Source organism: Rattus rattus, chromosome 6 (genome assembly GCF_011064425.1).
Source record: "Rattus rattus isolate New Zealand chromosome 6, Rrattus_CSIRO_v1, whole genome shotgun sequence".
NCBI lineage: Eukaryota > Metazoa > Chordata > Mammalia > Rodentia > Muridae > Rattus > Rattus rattus.
The window spans coordinates 25,922,285-25,946,279 of record NC_046159.1 but is presented as its reverse complement, the minus strand read 5'-3'; the positions used below and the strand labels follow the sequence as shown (position 1 = coordinate 25,946,279).

The 23,995-nt window shown below is 48.4% G+C and overlaps 1 protein-coding gene across 1 annotated transcript; it reads right to left on the bottom strand.

Annotated features, from left to right (window-relative positions):
• Window positions 1-297: 297 nt before the first annotated feature.
• Window positions 298-21,529, bottom strand: Atp6v1e1 (ATPase H+ transporting V1 subunit E1). The gene is made up of 9 exons (XM_032905766.1): window positions 21,301-21,529; window positions 16,904-16,969; window positions 13,283-13,392; window positions 12,506-12,572; window positions 9,365-9,454; window positions 8,531-8,599; window positions 6,139-6,233; window positions 3,239-3,326; window positions 298-802 (listed from the first exon to the last, which is right to left on the bottom strand). The coding sequence occupies exons 1-9, from the start codon at window positions 21,331-21,333 to the stop codon at window positions 740-742; spliced, it is 681 nt and encodes a 226-aa protein (XP_032761657.1). The 5' UTR covers window positions 21,334-21,529; the 3' UTR covers window positions 298-739.
• Between the last annotated feature and the right edge of the window lie 2,466 nt (window positions 21,530-23,995).

The following is a 23,995-nucleotide window of genomic DNA, read 5'->3' as shown; positions in this document are numbered from 1 at the left end:
CTGTCCAGCCTCCAGGGCCGGTGTACTCGACACCTGGGTGTGTATCCACTTGGTCACAGCCGCAGGAGAGCCTCTGAGTGGTTACTATATGGGGGGCTTTGGGGCAGTTCCTCTCTGGGTTCCTCAGTGGATCTTCTTTGTTGCCCAGGCTGGCCCAAACAATCCTTCCACCACAGCTAGGACCCCAGGCTGGCCCCAAACAATCCTTCCACCACAGCTAGGACTACCGATGTGTGCCCAGTAGAATTTACTCTCAAATCACAAACTCAGTGCCTTACAGAAGGAACAACAACCAAATCCACATAAACCTTTTGTTTTAATAAATAATATTTGTGGCTTAGATTTTGAATCACATTTACAGATAAGGAAGACTAGACCTAAATAACAGTGCAGCTAGTGTTCCTGGAGGAATGTGCGCCCCACATGCACCTTACACCCAAAGAGCAGGGGACAGCATGCACGACTCACTCTAGACGAGAGCAGGAGCAGGGAAAGAATGGGTCTTTGAGGGCTGCACACATCTGACCCCACCCATCCCACTGCAAACCAGTGCACAGCTGTGGCGTCAGATGGGCTGGGTTCTTGCCCACACCGAGTGGCCCTTCTGTTGACACTGAGCCAAGGGCAGTAGCTGTAGAGGGTGTCCACTGATTACCAGTATTAGAACAGAAAGAGGAAGCCACACAGTTAATCTGTTTCTCCAAGAGTACAGCCGTGGGTGAACTGCACCTCCTTAGGCTCAGTCCAGAAACTTCCTATTGGCATTTGCACCAAACAAGGCTCCGCGGACTTCTGGCATCATCTGTAAAGAAGTCAGCAAGGACTCAGTCAGTGAACTTGCAGACAATCTTACCCACCATGTGGGGCAGGGGCATTGGGCCAAGCATTTCAGACCTGTCCATCTGAGCACTGCGACAGACACTTCAGCAGTCAGACTGTGGGCTTACTGCTTACAAAAGGGACAGGGAAAGAGAAAGACCTTGTCGTTACTGTACACAGCCTGTGACTCCGAGAGTGAGTGACTGCAAAGGGCACTTAGAGTCTGTTGACGCCCTGACAGATAGTTACTTTGCCTCAAAGGATAGGTGTGACCCCTAAGATTAACCACACTGGCTTTAGTTAGGTCGCAGGCAGTCCACCCGTCCGGTGGTGAGACAGAAGCCAGCATTGCTCAGGAACTTGTGCGAGTAGTTCCCACTGCGGCAGAAAGGACACCGCTACCTGCGGGTGTATCAAAGCCCCTGCAGGCCTCCAGGCTCCCGCAGTATCACAAATACCTGTTACACATTTCAAAGCCCACACTAACATTCTAGCCTTTCTCCTCCCCAGGGTCCCCTCCTCCCAGATACCCATTTGTTCCCCTCTGCCCCCACTTCTCTCACAGATCTCTCTGTCCTGTCACTCTAGCCCTGGTCACGTCCAGTCTACTTCTTTCTCCCTCTGCTCTGGACTCCTTGGATGCCTCTGGCTGTGCTTGTTTCTACAATAAAAGCCTTAACCATGTCATGTGGGGTCAGCAGTTTCTTTGCTGTGCCCCCACAAATTCAGTGCTGGTCAAGAACTGAAAGGAGTATCTGCCTGCCTGCCTCCCTCTCTCTCTCTTTCTCTATCCCTCCCCCCCCCCTCTCTCTCTCTGGGTGGGTATGGCTAGAGATGGAACAGGGTTTTACTGTGTAGCCCAGGCTGATCTGTAACTGGCTATCCTCCTGCCTCCTAAATGTTAGGATTATATAGGTGTGTACTATATCTGGCCTGAAGTTGTTTCCTCTCCTGAGGAGACAGAGAGGGGGTGGAAGGAAGGGGAGGGAGACACCATGCCCATATGCTGTAGAGGCTGGAGGACAACCTCAAATGTCATTCCTTTGGAGCCAGCCACCTTTTATTGGCCTAGGGTTTGCATGACTCGGCCAGGCTAGATGGCCAAGGAGCCCCAGGAATCTCCTGCATCTGCTTCCCCACAGCTGGAACTACCAACATGTCATCATGCCTGAATTTATGTGGTTTTTCTTTCCTTTTTTATAGTTTTTTTTTTTAATTAACTTTACATCCTGATCACAGCCCCCCTCCTCCCAATTCCACCCTTACAGATCCTTTCCCCAATAGCCCTCTCCCCTTCTCCTTAGAGAACGGGAACCCCACCTGAATACACCCCATCCTGGAATTTCTAGTCCCATCAGGACTAGGCACATCCTCTCCCACTGAGGCCTAACCAGGTGGTCCAGATAGGGGAGGGATCCAATGGCAGGAAACAGAGACCAAGATGGCCCCTGTCCACTTGTTAGGGGACTTAGGTGAAAAACAAGCCACACATCTGTCCAGCTCCTGCCTGCTCCCTGGTGGGGCCCACACTCTGTGAGCCCCCACGGTCTCAGGTTAGTTGACTCTGTGGGCCTTCTTGTGCCCTTGACCTCTCCAGCTTGCTCACTCCCAGAGTCCCCGAGCTCTGCCTGGTGTGCAGCTGGGGTCTCTATTTGCTGATGCTGATGAAGCCTCTCAGGAGACCGCAGGTCCTCAGGCTTACGAGACATGCACTTTACTCACGGAGCTATTTATCTGCCCGACCTGGGCTTGAAGCTTTCCTTTCCACCAACGACCCATTGGTAGGACTGGCTACCACAGAAGGCCGACTAGCTCTAGGTCACCTGAAGATGACGCAGGTAAGTGCTCAGGCTACAAGACAGCACTTTCATTGCAGCACAGTGCACCTTCTGCGAGACAAGGTCCCAACCCCCACCTCGGACTGGCCTCAGTAATCCTACCTCAGCCTCCCAAGAAGCTACCACATCTGGCTAACCTACTCTTTATCTGCATGTTTATTTTTTCTTTTTTTTTTCTTTTTTCTTTTTTTCGGAGCTGGGGACTGAACCCAGGGCCTTGCGCTTGCTAGGCAAGTGCTCTACCGCTGAGCTAAATCCCCAACCCCATGTTTATTTTTTCTATACAGGGTTTGCCTGTGTAGCCCTGGCTGTCCTGAAACTCACTCTGTAGACCAGGCTGGCCTCGAACTCACAGAGATCTGCCTGCTGTGCACCTGTGCTAGGCACCTGATACCACCACACCAGGTCAAAACTATACTTCTAAGTCAGGGATTAAGAGAGTTAATGGTAAGCCATTGACCACCACGCCTGGAAGATGCCAGCATTTTAGGCTTGTTTCCTGGAGTTCAGTGTGCAAACATGGAGACGCCTTACATTCAGGGCCTGTGTTCTCTGGAGCAGGAACCAGAGTCCGCACTCACCTGCTGGGCTATTAGGTCCAGTCGGCTTTCCAGAGTGTTGGAAACCTTTATCTTGCGGTCCCCATTATAGATTTCAACTCCACCAGCTCTACAGAGAACACAGAAAGTAACAGGCTTGAGAAGGTGTGCATCCATGACACTTACCCGATTCCCCCAGCACAAGACAGCCTAGGCATGTAGAGTGTACAACAGGACAACACTAATTCCGCAGCCTCGGTGAGAACTCACGGTGCTCTCACACATGATACAAGAGATTGATGAGCACAGCCATGGGGTTACAGCACGCTGCTCAACTCTGGCCAGCCCTCTCCAGAAGGTGGAAACCGGTTTCAATTCTGAGCTATGAGTCAACAGGCAGCCTATGGGAGACGTGGCACCTGCATGCTGCTGACAAAGGAAGGACAGTGACAACATCCTTGACTGCCTCCTGGCTGCCTCTGGCCACCCTCACATGTCACCACACTCCTCACAGCCTCTCGGCACTCAAGAGGCCTACACAGGTCAACTATATTTCAAGGAACCACAGGGAACAAGATTCACCTATAAAAAAAGTTCTGTCAATTACCCAGATAGATGGACTGTCAGACAAGGGCTATTAGAGACAACACCTCACTAGGTAGCCCAGGCTAGGCTGGGACTTAGCATCTAAAACCCTCCTGCCTCTGTGGAGATTGCGGGCAAGTGCCATTATGCACAAGCTGGGAGAGGTTTTGTACTTTTCTCTCCACAGCTGCACCCATCTTCCCTTCTGTGTCGACCTCTTTCTCTCCAGTCTCCACAGCACTAAGATGGTTGATGGGGAATGAATGTGAGGACAGTAAGGGAGAGAAGTAAAACCGCCCTCAGCAAGCATGGATGTCAGTCTAGGCTTTCTCCTCTTCCCCTCTGCCTGTGTTGTGAGACAGGGTCTCCCTTATGGTTCAAGCTGGCCTCACACACGGTCACTGACCAGAGCGGACAGGCTGAGCAGCTCTATCTACCCTGCCTCGGCCTCCTGAGCCAGCCCACCACGCCCGACGAGCCTGCGGCTTCTTCCCAGAAACCCCCGAGTCTTATGTACAGCGAGATGTCGTGGATGAGGAAATGCACTCTGAGAACCTGGAAAAGGTGTATCAACCACAATAAACAAATACCACTTAGCCCAAAGGAGTAAGTCTGCAATCGCCTAACTGTAATACTAAAACTCAAGGGGCTCTGAAAACAGTATTTAATCCATGCATCCTGCAACAAGTGCCTGTCTCCTGTCATCTGGCAGAAACTAGATCTTGATTATTTATCTTACATGGTGTCAAAATTTACAATTTTCGTTTTCTTTTTTCAAACAAGGTGTAGTTCTGTTGCCCAGGTTGGCAGTTTCATGGCTGGCAGGATGTGCATCTCCATGTGGCTGGCCATGAACTCCTGACAATCTTTTGCTACAGCATCCTGAGGACTGAGATTACGGGCAAGTGCCACCATGCCCAGCTTCACTGTGTTTCTTCAGAAATATTAGTATACCTGGCTATGGCAGTGGCGTCTCCGACTTGAAGACACTACTCAATGGGAAACATAGGCCCTTTCTTTCTCTTTGGTATGGGGCATGGGACCCAGGGTCTCACACCTGTTTGTACACCTTCAACTACCGAGCTGCACGCCAGCCCGTTCCATTGCTATTCCGCTCTCTGAAATTCAGGGCATGTCTGACAACAAGGCCCCAGGGATAATCAGCCCCTGTACCTGATGTCTGCACTGTCTGCTCAGTTTCCACTGAGTGCTGCCCAGACATGATCTCATTGGAATTGCTCCCATTTAATGAAGTCAGCTGGGCATGGTGAGCCAAGCCTGTGACCCCAGCCTCCTGATTTCCAACTGCTGCGAACAAAACTGGCCCTGTCTCATCCCCTGACCACCAGAAAAACAAAAACAAAAAACCCAAACTAAAGTCAAGGCCTAGTGAGACAAAGTAAGTGTTGCAACACCGCCCAGACAGCCCATGGCAAGGTAAAGCAAACCCACATCTGACTCATGATTCAGGACATCCTGGGTTCTACCTGGTGTCGTAGCAAGAAATGAAACAAAACTCCAAACCCCCAAATCTAATTTTGATGGCCAATGTTCTCAACCATTTCACATTCCCAAGCCTCATGTTCCTTCAGTTTAGCTCAGAATTTCCCAAGGTCCTGCTCTTAGGCAGTGGTGGCAATGTGACGTCAGACAGACAGACGGCTCTGGGCAGCGATCCAACAGCTCCTAGGATTACGTTCCACACTCCCGTGCAGAAAGTGCTGCCGCCCGGACTCAGAACCTGCTTGAAGTAATGAGGGAGAACTGGAACCTTGACAGAAACAGACCCAAGTACCTGAAGAATACAACCTCTTGCAGCCAAGACCTCACCCAAGAAAACTGACTCAGTCGGGGCTGAGGATTAAACCCAGGTACCGGCTTTCCTGTTGTACCGGCTGGTTTTGTGCCTAGAGCTAGCAGAGAGGAAGGAGCTTCAGTTGAAGAAACACTTCCATGAGATCCAGCTGTAAGGCATTTTCTCAACAGGATTGATGTGGGAGGGCCCAACTGTAGTGGCTAGTGCCATCCCTGAGGTGGTGGGCCTGGGTTCTATAAGAAAACAGGCTGAGTATGTCGTAAGAAGCAAGCCAGTAAGCAGCACCCTCCTTGGCCTCTGCATCAGCTCCTGCCTCCAGGCTCCTGCCCTGCTTACGTTCCTGTCCTGACTTCCTTCAGAGATGGGATGTGATTGGCCAGGTGTAGGCCAAACCGTTTCCTCCCGTTTTTGGTCATGGTGCTGCAGTGATAGAAACCAACTGCTCCCCACAACCCCAGTAACAATAGATTAAACGCTTTCTGAGAGGCTTAGCACCAAGGTCATTCCAATAACCAGAAGCAGAGTTAACAGAGATCCGTACATGTCCTCAGGCAGGTAGGCCTCCTGGTCAATCTGGACGTCAACATCTTTTTTGGTGGCAATTTTATACATAGGTATTGCTTTCTGTACTGCAGCCTGGGGAAAACAAACAGAAAACAATGAAAGATTTTCAAGTAAAAGCAAGTTTTGTTGCTGAGGTCCTAACGATGCCATTCCTGAGGAAGAGGGGGAAATGGGAGTCTGCACACAGGTGGAGGAAGAGACATAGGTAAAGATTACTCAATGGGCCTGGCAACTGGACAAACCAGGGACTCCAGGGACAGTGCCAACCAGCTCAGGTGTGAGGTGTGGGCGGCAGGGTGGTGTCAGCGGCATGGTGGGGGTGGAGCTTTGGCAGCTTCCTAAGAGGCTTCACTGCCCTTGAGACAGCAACAATGAAGAATTCGCTTGGCTGGAGAGCTGGTTAGGTTAAGAACAAAGGCTCTTCCAGAGCGCTGGGGTATGATTCCTAGAACCCCACAAGGCAGCTCACAGCCGTTAGAGTCCAGGTCCAGAGAACCCACCACCCTGTTCAGGCCTGGGAGGACACCAGGCACACAGATGCTACAGAGACGTACGTGCAGGCAGAAGACCCACACACAAACAATTTAACTAAAGCACTGCCAAGTCTGAGGACACGAGAATCTTCAGTCACTGAGGGCAGGTATGGAGAACAGCAAGACCGCTCAGAAACTGTACAGCCCTTGCTTCCTCAAGAGCTTCCTCAGGCATTTGGCACACAGCAGCCACTTCAGAGACCTGCCACACACTACTTCTCAACTGTGGCTGCTTCACTGGAGCGGCAATAAAAGCAAACTTCCAGCTTCAAGAATCTTAAGTAAAAGGGTGAAGGCCAGGCACTGTGACTCACCTGGGAGTCAGGTGAGTTTGAGGCCAGCCTGGTCTATATAGGAAGCTCCAGACAGACAGACACCAAAAGACAGGTGCTTCTACCGAGAATAAACAAGCAAAGCGTGGGCCACTTTAAAAACTTTTGTTTTTACCATCTTCATTTGCGAATACACAAAGGTCAGAGGAGAACTTATACGGAGTACCTCCGTCCTTCCATAGCTTTACCTGTGGAGCCATTTTCCTGTGCCCAGTCTGGTTTTTTTTTTAATCTTTATTAACTTGAGTATTTCTTATTTACATTTTTTTTTTTTTCTCCAGAGCTGGGGACCGAACCCAGGGCCTTGCACTTGCTAGGCAAGTGCTCTACCACTGAGCTAAATCCCCAACCCCTCTTATTTACGTTTGATTGTTATTCCCTTCCCAGTTTCCGGCCAATATCCCCCAGTCCCTCCCCTCCCTTCTATATGGGCTTCCTCCCATCCTCCCCCATTACCGCTCCCCCAACAATCACATTCACTGGGGTTCAGTCTTGGCAGGGACCAAGGCTTCCCCTTCCACTGGTGCCCTTACTAGGCACCTACCTATGCTACCTATGAGGTTGGAGCCCAGGTTCAGTCCATGTATAGTCTTTGAGTAGTGGCTTAGTCCCTGGAAGCTCTGGTTGGTTGGCATTGTTGTTCATATGGGGGTCTCGAGCCCCTTCAAGCTCTTCCAGTCCTTTCTCTGATTCCTTCAACGGGGTCCTGTTCTCAGTTCAGTGGATTACTGCTAGCATTCACCTATGTATTTGCTGTATTTTTTTTTAAGATTTATTCATTTATTATATATAAGTACACTGTAGCTGTCTTCAGACACACCAGAAGAGGGCGTTGGATCTCTTTACAGATGGTTGCGAGCCACCATGTAGTTGCTGGGAATTGAACTCAGGACCTCTGGAAGAGCAGTTGGGGCTCTTAACCACTGAGCCATCTCTCCAGCCCCCCCAGTCTGTTTTATATACTGGATAATACTACATACATATCATTGTCTTGGCTAGTTTTATGTCAACTTGACACATGCTAAAGTTCCTTGGCAAGAGGACTATCAACGGGGAAAATGTCCCCGTAAGATTGTCCTGCAGGTAAGAATGTCTGCAAGGCATTTTCTTAATTAGTGGTTGATATAGGAGGGTTCAGCCTATTGTGGGTGCTACCACCCATAGCTGGTAGTCTGAGCTCTACAAGAAAACAGGAGAAAGTTGGGTGTCATAACGCATGCGCTTAATTCCAGCTAGATTCGGAGGTAAGAGGATCCCTCTGAATTCAAGGCCAGTCTACTCTACATAGCAAGCTCCGGGTCAACCAGGAACTTGAGACCCTGTTTCAAGGGTGAGCAAGCCAGCCAGTAAGCATCACTCTCCCCAGCCTCTGCCTTAGGTCCTGCCTCGAGGTCCTGCCCTGACTTCCCTAAGTGATATCATTCTACCAACTGTAACACTTTGACCCCTTTTTTCAACAGCAACGACAACTACTGCTAATAATAATAATAACAAAAGTTTTTACCTTCACCAAAGGGAAATCTTGTTTTCTGCAGCGCACAATCATTCGAGGTTCCAACAGCTGGTACAAGCCCTGTAAAAAGCGGCAGAGTCTGTAGAGGAAAATACAGCACAGCAGTGTCCTGCAGTTCTTTCCGGTGTCACCGGGAAGCTGCAAAGACCACAGGCAACACGAGAACACGGCCTGGTATTAACATCGACACAGACTGGAACCATGGACTTTGAATGGCCAACGAAATTCCCATGGAGTCTGTTAGCCGGAGTGAGGACAAGCACTCTGGATTAACATGAGTAAGAGAAAGAGACCATAACCCAGGAGCAAACAACTGCCTGACTTTTCTGTTTGTGCAGTGCTAGGGATTGGACCTGCGGGGGTCTCACACGTTAAACGAGCATTGAGCATTGTGCGTTTACCACCAAACTATGTCCTCAGCACTAACCGTGAGGTTAAAGCCAAGTGTTTCAAAGGTCGAATCACTGCGGGAGAGTAAAACTGCAGGCTGGCAGATTTAACTAGAAAGGTAGGAAGAACCGTACAATCAGAGGGAATAATAGTAACACCCTCGGGGTTGGGGATTTAGCTCAGTGGTAGAGCGCTTGCCTAGGAGGCGCAGGGCCCTGGGTTCGGTCCCCAGTTCCAAAAAAAAAAAAAACCAAAAAAAAAAAAAAATAGTAACACCCTCAAGTCTTAGACAGACGAGATGTCGCCATCTTATGCAACACACCAGACACAGGAAAGAGGAAGAAAGCAGTTAGGGGGAACGGAGCCGCTCTCTGGCAGACGTTTTTAAAGGCCTTAAACTGCAGCTGTGCGTGCAGACCGGGCATAGACACGTACCTGGAGGACTAGCCCGTCCAGCAGCACCTGGTACCTGGTCGTATCTTTTACCACCTTGCTGAGTCTCTGTTTTGCCTCATTTAGCAGATCCTACAAAGAGTGGAAAGAAGACGTGTTATGTCCACGTACATCCCTGTTACAGCCGAGCTACATCTACCTTACAGCCGCCATCCAGCTCGTGTCCTCACCTCACACCTCACTCCTAGGTTTTCACTAAACACACAGATAGCGTATGTGACTGTGCCACAGACACTGCTAAATGCTGGTGGGAAACACCATTCCTGTTCTTAAAGAGTTCATGCTAGATCTGCTTGGCCCCAAAACCTGGAAGATCTACAAGCCTTCGATTCCAATCCAGACGGGGAAGAAGGGCTGTTGAGTGTTGAAGCCAGCATGGTGGTTTATGCTTGCATGCTGGGTCAGTGGAACGACTGAGTCCAGGGCCTCACTCAACTACATCGAGAGTTCCAGATTTTAAGGCTACTGGTCTCTAAAACAGCCAGGCGCATACACACCTTTAATCCCAGCACTTGGGAGGCAGAGGCAGGTGGAGCTCAGTGAGTTCTGGGCCAGCCTGGTCTACAGAGCAAGTTCCGTGACAGCCAGGGCCACACAGAGAAACACTGTCTTGAAAAAAACAAAACAAGCCAAGCAACCACGACCAGTGACACCAGCAACCATCTGGGGATGTAGGTCAGTTGGCAATGTCTGCTTAGCGTGTAAGAAGCCCTGGGCTTGGACACCACCCCCTGCACCCCAAACTACATAACACTGGCCACGGTGGTGCTTCCCGAGAAGCCCAGCACTTAGTGGGGGCAGGAAGCTCAGAAGTTTAAGGTCATCCTTGGCTACACAAGAACATCTAAGCCAGGCCAAGCTACACGCTGGTACTTGGCATAGAGTGGGATTCATGCCCTGAACAGTAATTATGTAGACAATTCAACTATGAAACACTCTTATAAAGAGCCGGAGTGGCACACCTGTTTCAGTCCCAACAAAACAAACTACAAAAACCAAAAACAAACCAAGCAATCTTATTGAGTACAGCTGGGTTTGGGGATCCAGCTCAGCAGTGAAGTACTGCTAACATGCACAAGCCCTGGGTCCTGTCACTGGCTGTAAAAGGACAAGCTAACAAGTGAATCGCAGTATAAATGTATGTAGGTCAGCGAGGGACAACCAAGCTGGACCACTGTCTCCCAGCTTCCCCTCTGAAGCAGCTCTCCAGACAAGCCCAGGGAAGATGGGGATGCTTCTCTCCTAGGTGACCAGTGGTCCTGCACAATTTGGTTGCTCAAAACAGTTCTACATCTAATTCCCGTCTTGTTTTTGACAGTCTCACTATGTACCCATGGCTGACCTGGAACTCACAGTGTAGCCCAGGGTGACTTCAAACTTTCAATGCATCCCCTGTCCCCCACCTGAATGCTGGGGATGCAGGCGTGCACCACCATGCCCAGTATCATGTGGTGCCGGGGAGCCAGCCACACCAGTGCCAGAGCTTCCCAGACATGAGGCACGCTCACTGTTCCAGTTTCAAACATTCTGCCACAAAGGAAGACGGTCTCCACGCCTCACAGCCCCAGTGAGTATTTTGCTGTAGAATAAAATAACTAAAATAAAGTTCTTTACAAAGAATTGTACAAAGTTTTCTGGGTCAATCTGACATCAAACTATCAGGAGAAGCACACACATACAGCTGGGTGGTGGTGGTGCACGCTGTTAATCCCAGCACTCAGGAGGCAGAGGCAGGCAGAGCTCTGTGAGTTTGAGGCCAGCCTGGTCTACAGAGTGAGTTCTAGGACAGCCAGGGCGCACACATACACACACGCACACGCACACACACATGCACGCGCGCACATGCACACACATGTGCACACACATGTGCACACACACACACACACACACACACACACACGCACACACACTTCGAGAGGACTGGAGAGAGGGCCTGGTGGTTAAGGGCACTGACTAGTCTTGCAGAGGTCTGATTCCCATCACCTACAGTGCTGGCTTCCAACTGTAGCTCCAATTCTAGGGAGTCTGACTCCCTTTCTGGGCTCCAAAGGTACGAGGTGTGCACATGATACACAGACATACATACAAAATCCACACATTTAAGAAGAAATTCATGAGGACAAGGCATGAGAAAAGTTTTTTCCTTTGAGACAGGATCTTAGCCCTGAGGCCGAGGCTAGCCTCAAACTATAACCCTGACTGACCTAAACCCAAGCGAACTTCCTACCTCCCCCTTCTCAGTGCCGACGTCACAGGTGTGCCCCTGGGCTGTGGAACTCTGGTGTTTCCATTTGGAAGAAGCCTGTGTGTCCACAGCAAGTAGCGACACAGTTAGCATCCTTTCAGACTCTAACCTTAAGTCGAGACCTCACTACTGAGGCAAGGCTCACGGTCTGTAGGCTTTCTTCCCGGACAGACCACAATGCTTTCTGAAGGACAGTTTTCTTATTAAATGGAGTCTATACTCTCTCATACTATATATGCTGTTTGTGATACTGCCCACTAAATAAAACAACAACAAAAAACTTTTTTTTTGAGACAGGGTTTTGTTGTACAGTCCTGGCTGTCCTGGAACTCGGAAATCCTCCTGCTTCTGCCTCCTGAATGCTGGGATTAAAGGTGTGCTCCACCACCGCACAGCTAAAACTAATTTCTTTAAATTGAAAGCAGGCCTGGCTCTTGGTTTCACACTCGGGGCCCTGTATTCAGCTCCTCCTTCCTGTACTCTATGGTTTGCTTCTTGCCATTGTATGATCTAATCCATGCCATTAGCTTAGAGTTCACCCAATGCAAGGCCAGACTGCTATCACGCCTGTGTCTATTGTTAATATCTAGTACATAGAACAAATGCTTTTCTCTCTAGAAATGCTCCTGACCCTGAGCATGGTGACGTATGACCCTATGGTGACATATGACCCTGAGCATGGTGATGTTATGACCCTATGGTGAACACGCTTATTTCCCTACCCTGGGCTCAGACTAGAAGGCCAAGGTTTAGGCCAGCTGCACAGTGAGACACTTTCACAAATGCAAACAAACAAATAAAACTGTTACCTAGTGATTCTCTGTAGGGGGCAAGAGAATAAGCATTTTATAGTTTCACAGCTACCAGGAGCTACTCACAGTGATGAGGTCATCTCTTGCTCTGAGGACTTTGAGTCTTGCTTGATTCATCAAGTTGGACATTTGACTGCAAAAGGGATGGGAGAATATATATCAGTACAACATTAAAAACAGTGACTGCAGACAAACACAACTTCCCAGTTGGAGCAAAGGCCCTTGACAGACAACAGATAACCTTCAGGTTCCCTCAGCTGTTCTGTTCTTGCTTTTTGAGACGAGGTCTCACGGTGTAGCTCTGGCTGGCCTGGAACTCCGAGAGCTGCCTCTGCTGGGCTGCAGGAGCGCACCACATGCCCAGCTCTCTTTCGCTGTCTCCTTGTTTGCTTGAGATAAGGTGGGGCTGTGGACCCTGTTTGTTCTTGCCACTTGTGAACTTTGTGACCCTGCTGTCTCAGACACTAGCTACCACCCCAGCTAAGGTTTCTGTTCCCCTGTTCTCTCTTGTCTCCAGCATTTTGAACTTTCCTTTGGATGAAGAGCAGATCTCAGGGAATGGAGTCTGGGGTCCAGCACAGGGTAAGCAAGCACTGTCCCACTGAGCTCCTCCCTGTGGCCTTGTCTCATTGACTTACAGCTTAATGGCTGAGGATAGCTCAGCTGGTTGGCGGAGCAGATGGGCGACCCCAGGCCTTGGTTCCAGTCCTTAGCATTGCATAAGTCACCTATGGTGGGACAGGCCTATAACCCAGTTGGGAGGTGGAAGCAGGAGGATCAGCAAGTTCAGGCCAGTCTGGGCTACAGCACACGAGCTTCTTTAGTTCACTACCATCTACTTACATTTTCTTCTGCTGCTCGATCTGCTTTTCCTTCTTCTCATAGTATTCCATAATCTTCAATCTTTGGGTTTGCACAAGACGACCTTTCTCAATGTTGAACTCTTCTTCTGCCTATGAAGAATCAGCATATGTTAATTTATTACACTGGACTTGGCTGATCCTTTTATTTGGAGCTCCCAGGAACCAAGAATACTTCATACATTCACTTAGTCCCTATGTGAAACAGAAAAATCTACTGTAACACTTATCCTCAAAGACTACTTGGTGGTTTTTTTGTTTATTTTGTTCTTGTTTTCTCAAGACAGGGTTTCTCTGTGTAGCCCTAGCTGTCCTGGAACTCACTATGTAGACCAGGCTGGCTTCAAACTCACAGAGATCCACCTGCCTCTGCCTCCCAAGTGCTAGGATTAAAGTCTGTTGTCTCTTTAAATGTGTGCCATGTGTATCCATGTGCTTATGGAAGCCAGAAGAGGACATTAGATCCCCTGGGGCTAACGTTACAGGTGGCCCTGAGCCACTGACGTATAGTGCTGGGAACCAAACTCTGATCCTATGTAACAGCAGCAAAGTTCTAAACCAATGAGCTGTCTCTCAACCCGGGCAGTCTTTTTAAAGTTAGAGTTTATATGCCATTACTTAGGAGTACTTTCTTCTCTGGTCATCCTCCTGTGGGCAATCCTCCTGGCTCTACATTCAGATGCTGTGATCATCAATTTGTCTGTCTGAGACTGATGCCGACAGAGCCCAGGCTGGAATTCTCCTGCTTCTACTTCCTGAATGCTGGGATTTCAGGAAGGTGCCACCACAGATCCCTGTAAATGCTCTTGGTAGAGAATCAAATGGTGATGGTTTCCAAGCAGTAAGACTCTATAACTGGGGTCTGTTAAGATGGCTCAGCGGTTAAGAGCACTGACTGTTCTTCCAGAGGTCCTGAGTTCAAATCCCAGCAACCACATTGTGGCCCACAATGATCTGTAAAGAAATCCGATGACCTTTTCTGGTGTGTGAACACAGCTACAGTGTACTCATATAAAATAAAAACAAAACAAAAAAAAAATCTTTAAAAACTTTTTAAAAATTAAAAAAAGAAAAAAGTCCATAAAGCAAGAGAGAGAGAGAGAGAGAGAGAGAGAGAGAGAGAGAGAAAGAAGACTCTATAACTTAGTGTGGTAGCACACGTCTTTAATCCCCAAACTCAGGGGCAGAGGCAGGCAGGTTTCTGAGTGTGGGGACAGCCTGGTTTACATAGCGAGACCCTGTCTCAAAAATGACGACACAAAACAAAATATTGGCAAGAAGAACAAAAACAAACTTGTAGACTGGGATAGGTGAGATGGCAGCAGGTAAAGGTGCCTGCTGCAAACCTGACAGCCTACGTAAAGGAAAGAACTACCAGAAGCTGTCCTGACTTCCACACAGACACTACAGCACACGTGCAGGGCACACACGTGCAGGCACATATGTGCAGGCACACACGTGCAGGCACACACGTGCATGGAACCAGGTCAGTGCTTCACTCAGCCAGGTTCAGGAAAGCTTCCTCCTGCAGGAGAGGGAGTAAGTACAGAGACCCACAGCAGGACAATGTGCAGAGGGAGACCTTGGAACACTCAGTCCTCAGTGGGATGTCTTCATCAAACCCTTCCCCTCCAGGCTCAGGAAACCCTGTGGAAGAGGAGGTGGGGGGAGCCAGAGGGACGGAGGACACCAAGGAAACAAGGCCTTCTAGATACAACAGACTGCCACACATGTGAGCTCAGAGACTGTGGCAGCCTGCAGGGTCTCAGCCAGCAGAAGGGAACACTAGCTCTCATCCCTATGCCAGAGCGATCCCCAACTGACAACCGCTCACAAAGGAAAACAATCCGTTTTCTCCATGCGAGTCTGTGGTGGTCTGGATGAAAAGGACCCCCACAATCACAGGGAGCGGCATTGTTGGAGGAAGTGTGTCACTGGGGGGTGGGGTGACCCTGAAGTTTAGAAGTTCAGGCCAGGCCTAGTGGCTCACTGTCTCTTCCTTCTGCCTTCAGATTCACATGTAGAGCTCTCAGCTCCCTCTCCAGCACCATGTCTGTTTGCATGCTGCCATGCTTCCTGCCTTGATGATAATGGACTAGACCTCTGAACTGTAAGCAGCCCCAGTCTTCCTTTATAAAGGCTGGCATGGTCATGGTGCCCCTTCACACAATGTTCCACTGGGTTACTCAAACCACACTCAAGGGAGGCCTCATGCCTGGCCGAGATGGCCAACACAAACTGAATGGTACCTTTGGAGATGTTGTCCCATGATATTAAGGGCATGTTTTTTAGCCTTATGTGTCCTTTGCATAGCTATTATCATTTCTTAATGTGTTTTGTAGGTTTTGTGTGCACACCCGTGTTTCTCTGTGTGCATATATTTCTTGTGCTTTTTCTTTATTTAAAAACACAATGCACGAGCGTGAGTGTATATGTGCACACACTAAGTGTACAAATTGTTTCTACACTTTAGGGCATCTTATAACCTACCTAGAAACACGAGGTCACCCTATTTTACAAATAGGGACAAAAGAATTATGACTTCAGAAATGTTACTGATTTAATTATTCAAGGCTTGGAACAGCTATTTGATCTTTCACATTCTTTTCTTTTTTTCTCCTTTGAGACAGGGTTTCCTCTGTGTAAACCTGGCTGTCCTGGAACTTATTCTGTAGCCCAGGATGGCCTCCGACTCAGAGATCTGCCTGCCTCTGCCTCCCGAGTACTGGGATTAAAGGCATGAGCCGCCATGACCTGCGTTTCATTACTTTAAATTATGTGTAGGTGTGCGTGTGCTCCTGCCCATGGAGGCCAGAAGTATCTGATCTCCTCACGCTCGAGTTACAGTTGTGCGCTACCTGTTATGGGTGCGGAGAACCTACCTCAGGTCCTCTGGATGAGCAGTAAGTGCTCTCAGTGGCTCTCATCATCTCTCTAGCCCTTGAACAATCTAAAATGAATGCTAGGAAAAGATCTAGTCGTTTGGTGGAGCGCCTGCACGAATGCCACTGGACCCCAGCACGGCAAGGGTTAGGTGAGATGGTTATACAGCTTTAACGCCAGTACGCGGGACATGGGCGGCAACAGGAGTCCAAGGGCAGTTCTGACTACATTGTGGAGTTAGAGGCCAGCCTGGGAGAGTGACACCCTGTCTCAAAGAAAAAAAAAGTGGGGGAATTCAGGGATCCACATGGCAGAAGGAGAGAACTGAGTCAGAAAGTTATGCTCTAAGCTCCACACAGCCCCACCCCACAACAAAAGTGCAGTTGGAAAAAATGTAAGTGGTACTGGACTGATGGATGACTCAGCTGTTAAGGGCACTCGATTTTCTACTAGAGGACCTGGGCTCAGGTCTGGGCAACCACAGCAAAGGGCTTTCGACCTCCTCTAACTCCACTTACAGGGGACCCAACACCCACTGGCCTCCAAGGATACCTGCATGTACATGGTGCCAATTTAAACTCATGCAGTCTCACACACATAGGCAGAGGCAGGAGGATCCCTGTGAGCTCCAGCCTGGTCTGCATACAAAGCCAGTTCCAGGACAGCCAGGGGTACACAGAGAAACCTTGTGTTGAGAAAAACAACAACGACATCATCTCACCTTTGCATCTATTTCTTCTGCTTTCTCATTGGCTTCTTGTTCGATGAAAGCCATCATGTGCTTAATCTATAGAAGAAAAGACATTATGTTTAAATTCAGTAAGAGAAGACAGTGACATCTAACTTCACAGTCATCAGGTAGTCACAAGAGGATCGCCACGTTCCAGGCCCGCCTGTCTACAGGCCCGCCTGTCTACGGGCCCGCCTGTCTACGTGTCACTTTCCATGGCAGTCAGGATCATATGGCCAGTGCAGACTGTAGAAGGTACAAGCCTGACTGCTGCTTCCCTCTGAAGCGCCATCCAGAACAAACCAACAGCTGAAGCCTCTTCAGATGCAGCTGTTATGGCTGCTCACTTCAGTTCCTCCTCACCTGAGGGTGTTTAAATCTGCCCCACCTTCCTCTAAACCAGTCTCCCCCTGGTAACACTTCAGGCCCCAGCTTAAGGCCATCTCCTGAACCTCCACACTGCTGTATTCCCAGGACACTTTGTACCTTTTCTACCAAGCGTCTAAGCGTCAGGATTCTCCGTCCCCATTCACTTGTGAGCTTGTGAGTGTGCACAAGCCACAGGCTCAGCCACCGGAGAGGTCAGCGCTCTCCTACCTTGTGCACCCCAGGGAGTGAACTCAGACTATCGGGCTTGGTGTCAGGGGCTTTACCCAACAAGCCGGCTGTCCCAGTTGGGTTTTAGGTTTTTAGTTTTTTGTTTGTTTGTTTTTGTTAACTTGACACAGTGACACCAAAGTTAAAGTTCTCTGAAAAGAAGGAAACCACAACTGAGAAACTGTCTCCCATGAGATGGGCCTGTAGGAAAGCCTGAATGAAATCTGATTAGTGATTTCCTATGGAGGGCTCAGCCCACTGCGGGTGCTGCCTCATCTGGGCAGGTGGTCCTGGGATGCCATGCTGAATAGCATGCAGAAAAGCATGCTGAGCAAGGCACGGGGAACAAACTCCTAGACAGTTTTTCCATGGTCTCTATTTCAGCCCCCACCTCCAGTTCCTGCCCTGACTTCCTCTGAGATGAATGTGTGAGTGTAACCGAAATAAACTCCTTTCCAAGCTGCCTTTGGTCATGGTGTTTATCACAGCAATAGAAATCCTAAGACAGAAATAAATGTTATTTTTAAAAAGTATTTTAAAATCTGGGCATAGCAGTACGTGCCCAGTAACCCCTGCACAGGGGACACAGAGGCAGGGGAATCTGTGGACCAGCCTGACTGCAGAGTGGGTCAGTGTCAAAAGCAGACATACTTCACTGAAGTGATCAGTGTTTATAAATGCTCCAAGATGCATGCGGCTTCCCTGGGTGAAACCAATTCAAACCTGTATTCCCTGCATCCTTAGCTGTGCTGGACCTCAGCTACAGATCTGCCTTGATCAGCCTAGCCTAGAATGAAGGCACTCATTTAAACTCAGGCAGGAGCCTGTTTACAGTCAACCAAAGAGTCTAAGAAATGAGTCACCCTTAAGGACATTTAACTCCACCCCTGAGCCAGAAAAGAGAGAGGAAAAAAACCAAAACAAAAAAACAGACCTGGGGTTGGGGATTTAGCTCAGTGGTAGAGCGCTTGCCTAGGAAGCGCAAGGCCCTGGGTTCGGTCCCCAGCTCCGGAAAAAAAAAAAAAAAAAAAACCAAAAAAAAAAAAAAACCAGACCTTTAAACCCACTAATAAAGTTTTCTGTAGTCTGGTCCCTTAGAAAGTCTGATATAATAAATGACCATATTCTCTGGATTAAGGAAAAAAAAAAAAAAAGCAAATGTTGAGTGAAGGGAAGGGGGTTTACAGCTCAGTACTTGCCCACCAAGTTAAGGACCTGAACCCAGCACCACCTGTCTCAAACCAAACAGACATTAAATTGAAAAAACAAAACAAAAAACATTTACAAATGACAGAGAAAGGGGGAATCTGGGATTTCTTAAGCACCTACTATATAATGCTTGGCACTTGGCCTATATTCTCCTAAGAATATCAATAAAACACATTGTCCTTGGCCCTGAGTGTAGCTCCCTGACAGATCACTTATCCACCAAGACCTGGGTCGGAGCCCTACCACCATAGGACCCTCAAACAACAACCAAAGGCCTCTGTTCTCACAGGAGAGAGTACAGGCAATAAACAAAAGATTTCTTCGTTATTTTCATTTCATATGAAAAAGAACTTTCTAGAGCCTGATAAACACACTACCCTGCTCCTGCACTATAGTTCTCCTGTGGAGGCCTTGGCCTCCCACACTGTAACAAGAAGGAAGGGAACTGGGGGAGGGGGGGGGCCTGGCTTGTGACTGCTAAGCTAAGAGCACGTGAGGGCACTGTTCATTTCCACTGCATCAAGTTTTCCCTAGGCTAAAACCCAGGGCCATGATTCACGTCCCAAAGCCCCATCTTCTGTGAAAATGCTGTAGAGTTTCTTAACCTTCACCACAGATGTCCCCGCTAGTCCCCTTCTCTAATTACCACAGCTCCCTTTTCCTTCTCCACCCACTCACAAGGAAGAAGAACCACCCTATTATTCTTGGCACATAGCTGGTTAAAAATAAAAAAGAGAAACATCTTTACTAAAAGAGATAGAAGCATCAAAAACAAAGTTCACCGAGGAAAATTCACGAGCCAGTTAAGTGCGCTTTAGTCGGAGGATTTTCCCAGTCCTTAGAGGAAAAAAAAAAAGACTTAGTTCTCTATGTGGACATTAAATGGAAGCTTTCAAGTTCTGAAAACTCATTCGCGGCGTGGGTGAGCGAGCAGCTGTAGTCCCAGCACTGGGAGGCTGAGGCAGAGACTAAGTGTGTTACACATCACCAGGCTAGCCAGCACTGCAAAGCAAGAGTGGACTTCTAAATACCAAGGGGAAAACACCCTAAAAGAAAGGGAAAAAGAAAGGGAGGGAGGGAGGAAAGGAAAGACAGACAAGAAAGCCCACTGGTAATGTGAGCGCTAAATGCAGTCCGTCCGAGGAGACCTGTTACCAGTCAGCAGTTCAGGCGCTTTTTCCTTACGGCACACGGTCAGCACCCTGTGTCTGTGTTATAATGTTCCTTCATTTTGATTGGATTTGGAGTCTAAAAGAGTCCAAAGCCCAGCTGGCCTGAAATCATGATTCAGATTACTTCTGAAGCATGTAGGACTACACACAACTAGAATTATATTCCTACTATTTAAAAACTTCAATGCATAGCACATTTAAGATATTAAATAGGGGTTGGGGATTTAGCTCAGTGGTAGAGCGCTTGCCTAGGAAGCGCAAGGCCCTGGGTTGGTCCCCAGCTCCAAAAAAAAACCAAAAAAAAAAAAAAAAAAAAAGATATTAAATAAATTTCCCCAAAATGATTATATGCACTTAGAAAATAAAACCTCGTGCAGGTTATGTATAAAACAACCGGCCTCTCGGCCCTCAAGAGAAATGGCGTAAGAATCAGGAGGCCACCAGGCTTCCAGCACTCAGGAGGCAGAAGCAGGAGGATCTCTTTGGGTTCAAAGCCAGCCTACTCTACAAAGCGAGTTCCAAAGTTACATAGAAACACTGTCTTGGAAAACAAAAATCAAAGAAGGGGGGGGGGCTGGAGATATTGCTCAGTGGTTACCGTTAAGAGCTCTGGTTGCCCTTCCAGAGGGCATTTCCAAGCCGGGTTCAATTCCAAGCATCCACATGGCAGCTCACAATTGTCTGTTAACTCTTGTTCCAGGGGGATCCGACACCCTCCCTTAGACATACAAGTAAGTCAAATCACCAATGTATATTGGAGATAGAGAGAAAATCAAGAGGCCAAGCTCATCCTCAGTTACAAAGATCGTACACCAGCCTGGGCTGCAGGAGACCCTGACATGAACTCATTATTTAAATAATATTTTCCATAAACTTTAACTCATTTCTGTGGCTGCTAAGTGCAATCAGAAAAAACTTTCTCATTCGACAAATATTAATGTACACCTGAGGTTCAAGATGTCTGGAGATAAGCCCGATTTACACAAAGAGGATCCTCAAAGTGCAGGCTGCTCTTTCCTCACCGCCCCTTTCCTACAGTATATCGTGGGATAGTCCTTCGGGTTGAAAAAAATCTGGAAAAACAACCCATTGTCAACCTCTACACAAAACTCTGCTGGATTAAGCGTGAGAGCGCCAGGAAAAAGGAGGGTTGCCGAGAGGAGAGAGCTGCAGGCTCTGTGACAGGCAAGTGGAAGCTGGAGACGAGCAGTCACGTGAGATGAGGTGCAAGGCCCTGTCCCCCGGGTCTGCGAAACATTCCCGCACAAACTACCGGCGCCAGAGGATCGGTGGTCTGAGGGGCTTCCCCGCAGAACTCAGGCCACCCTAAGACCCAGCTCTGCTTGAGCAAACGTCAACGCAGTTCTCCGATCGGTACTGCGGCTGCGCGGCACCCAACCCGGCCCTCACCTGCTTCTGTACATCTGCATCGCTGAGCGCCATGGCGAAGACAAAGCTCGGCCAGGGGAAGCCTCGAATCTGGGTTCAAAGTGGCGGAGGAGCAAACCCGACACGAAAACCCAGTGAGACTCAGCTTCCTTTAATTTATAAGCCCAGCTTCCGGTTCCGACCAGTTGACCAAGAGGCGGTAGCTTTCTGAACCAATAGATCGGGAACTGTGCCCGCGGAAGTTCCGCCCTGGCCCCGCCCTGCCCCAGGCTCATGCGCAGACCGACTCTTTTTTTTTTTTTTTTTTTTTAAAGCTGACTCGTGACTGCTTGTCAAGGACAAAATACTTCATAAGAGAGCGGGAGAGCTTTAGAAATTCATTCATCCTTCCTTCCTTCTGTCCGTCCGTCCTTCCTTCCTTCTTTCCTTCCTTCCTTCCTTCCTTCCTTCCTTCCTTCCTTCCTTCCTTCCTTCCTTCCTTTCTTTTTTGTCTCTTTTTCAAGACAGGGTTTCTCTGTGTAGCCCTGGCTGTTCTCGAACTCTGTAGATCAGGCTGGCCTTGAACTCACAGAGATCCACCTGCCTCTGCCTCCCGAGTGCTGGGCTTAAAGATGTGCTCCATCACCACCCTACTAGGGATTTTTGTATCAGACTTTAACCAGGATATTTATACTTCTTCAGCGGTTGTTTTTGTAAAGCAATTGGTTTGTTTGTTTATTTACAAACAAAACGTTTGAACTCCTGAGCTTCCTGCCTCCATCTGCTAAGTGTTAAGATTATGGACACCAGACTGGAGAGATGGTTCAGTGGTTAAGATCACTGACTGCAACCACATGGTGGCTCATAACCATTTGTAATGGGATCCGATGCCCTCTTCTGGTGTGTCTGAAGACAGCGACGGTGTATTCACACATATAAAATAAATAAGTAAACCTTAAAAAAGATTACGGACACTCACCAGGACTGTTCAGCCACGGTAAAGACTTTACATAATCTACTCAGAGCCCAAAACAAAAAATAAAATAAATAAATAAAAACAGGGTGTGGGAGTGCATGCCCTTAATCACAGTCCTTAAGAGGTAGAGGCAAGTGGATCTCTGCGTTAGAGGCCAGAGTCTACAGTGTAGACCAAGCCTGGTCAACAGAGTGAGTTCCAGGATAGCCAGGGCTATACAGAGAAATACTGCCTCAAATAAACACACAAAGATTTACTTAGCGCTTGAAATGTAGCGCAGTTGGCAGAATGCTTGCATAACAGGTGCAAAAACCTTGGGTTTCAGTCTCATTACCTATGAGCTGGTGTTTGGGGAGGCACTCTTGCAATCCCAATACTCAGATGGCCACAGGAAAATTCCAGATCATTCCAGTCCTGCTTGGGCTAGAGATTGAATGAGAGTTTTTATTTAAACCTAAACTGTAGAGCTAGAGACAGGGCTCAAGGATTAAGAGCACTCTTCCAGAGGACTCAGATTTAATTCCCACCACCCCTATGGCAGCTCACAACTGTAACTCCAGTTCAGGGAAATCCAATGGCTTCTATTGGCACCAGGCTTACAGGCAAACGAATTGGAGTTTGAGGGCCTGGGTCTAGTGTTCCAGATGGTTATGAGCCAAAATATGGGTGCTGGGAGCTGACCTAGGTCCTTGAGCAGGAGAGTAAGGCTCCTAACCACTCCTCCGGCCCCCAGGTGTACTATCCGGCTAGTCAAATCCTCAGTGGGGAATAACAGGAGAAATATTTTAACAGGTTTTGTCATCCATAAAGAAATCATTATAATTCGGTGACAGAAAACTGTGTATAATCAGGACGCCGCAGTTAATAATATGCAAGCCTTGAATGGGAACTGAGGTGTCTCAGGCAGTGTTCCATGGTATAGTACAGTAGGAAGACATCACAAGGTGAAATGCCCCTTGTTAGGAGTTCGGAACCAAGTCAGTAGTGAGGTCACATGCAAAGCAACACAGAAAAACTCTTCCAGAAAAACTTTAGGTTCATTCCCGTCTGACTTGAGTTTTAGTCGTGTCATTGTATATTCAAAAAACTTTACTATTGCCAAAATGTTCGTGGTTTATACTTTTAGTTATGAGACTCTCATATAGAGTTACTATGGACTTTTTAAGGAACTTACTGTGTGTGTGAATGTATGTATGCGCATGTGTGGTGTATGTGCAAGTGAGTGTGCATATGCACAAGAAACTTGCTGTGGGGGGTGTATTATGTGTATGTGCGTGTGGTGTGTGTGTGTGTGCAAGTGTGTTCATGTGTGTATATGCACATGTGCTTGTGTGTGCCTGTATATGAGTCTATGTGCCAGTGTGTGTGTGCGCTCGAGTGAGTGTGAATGTGTGTTGTGTGTGAGTGTGCGTATGTGCATGCAGGAGTGCATGTGTGGTGTGTCTGCATAGGTGAGCCTGTGTGCATGTATGAGTATGCATCTGTGTGTGAGTGTTTTTGTAGGAACACTCGGGTGAGTGTGTGTGTGTGTGTGTGTGTGTGTGTGTGTGCGCGCGCGCGCGCGCGTGCGCACTCACACACATGCTGGGAAAATGGCTCCATGGTTAAGAGAACTTGTTGCTCTTCCAGAGGAGCCAGTTTCAGTTCTCAGCACATACATCAGGTGGCTTGGCACCACCATGCCACTCAGTTCCAGGGGATCCGTTACCCTCTGGCCTCTGTAGGCCCCCACACATGTGCTGCACATAAACTCGCATAAAT

Coding starts and splice junctions, on each gene's coding strand:
- Atp6v1e1 (XM_032905766.1), bottom strand. CDS start 21,333: ATGGCGCTCAGCGATGCAGATGTACAGAAGCAG. Junction 8,600..9,364: donor TGGACGGGCTAGTCCTCCAG/GTACGTGTCTAT, acceptor CGCTTTTTACAG/GGCTTGTACCAGCTGTTGGA. Junction 6,234..8,530: donor AAGATTTCCCTTTGGTGAAG/GTAAAAACTTTT, acceptor TGTTTTCCCCAG/GCTGCAGTACAGAAAGCAAT.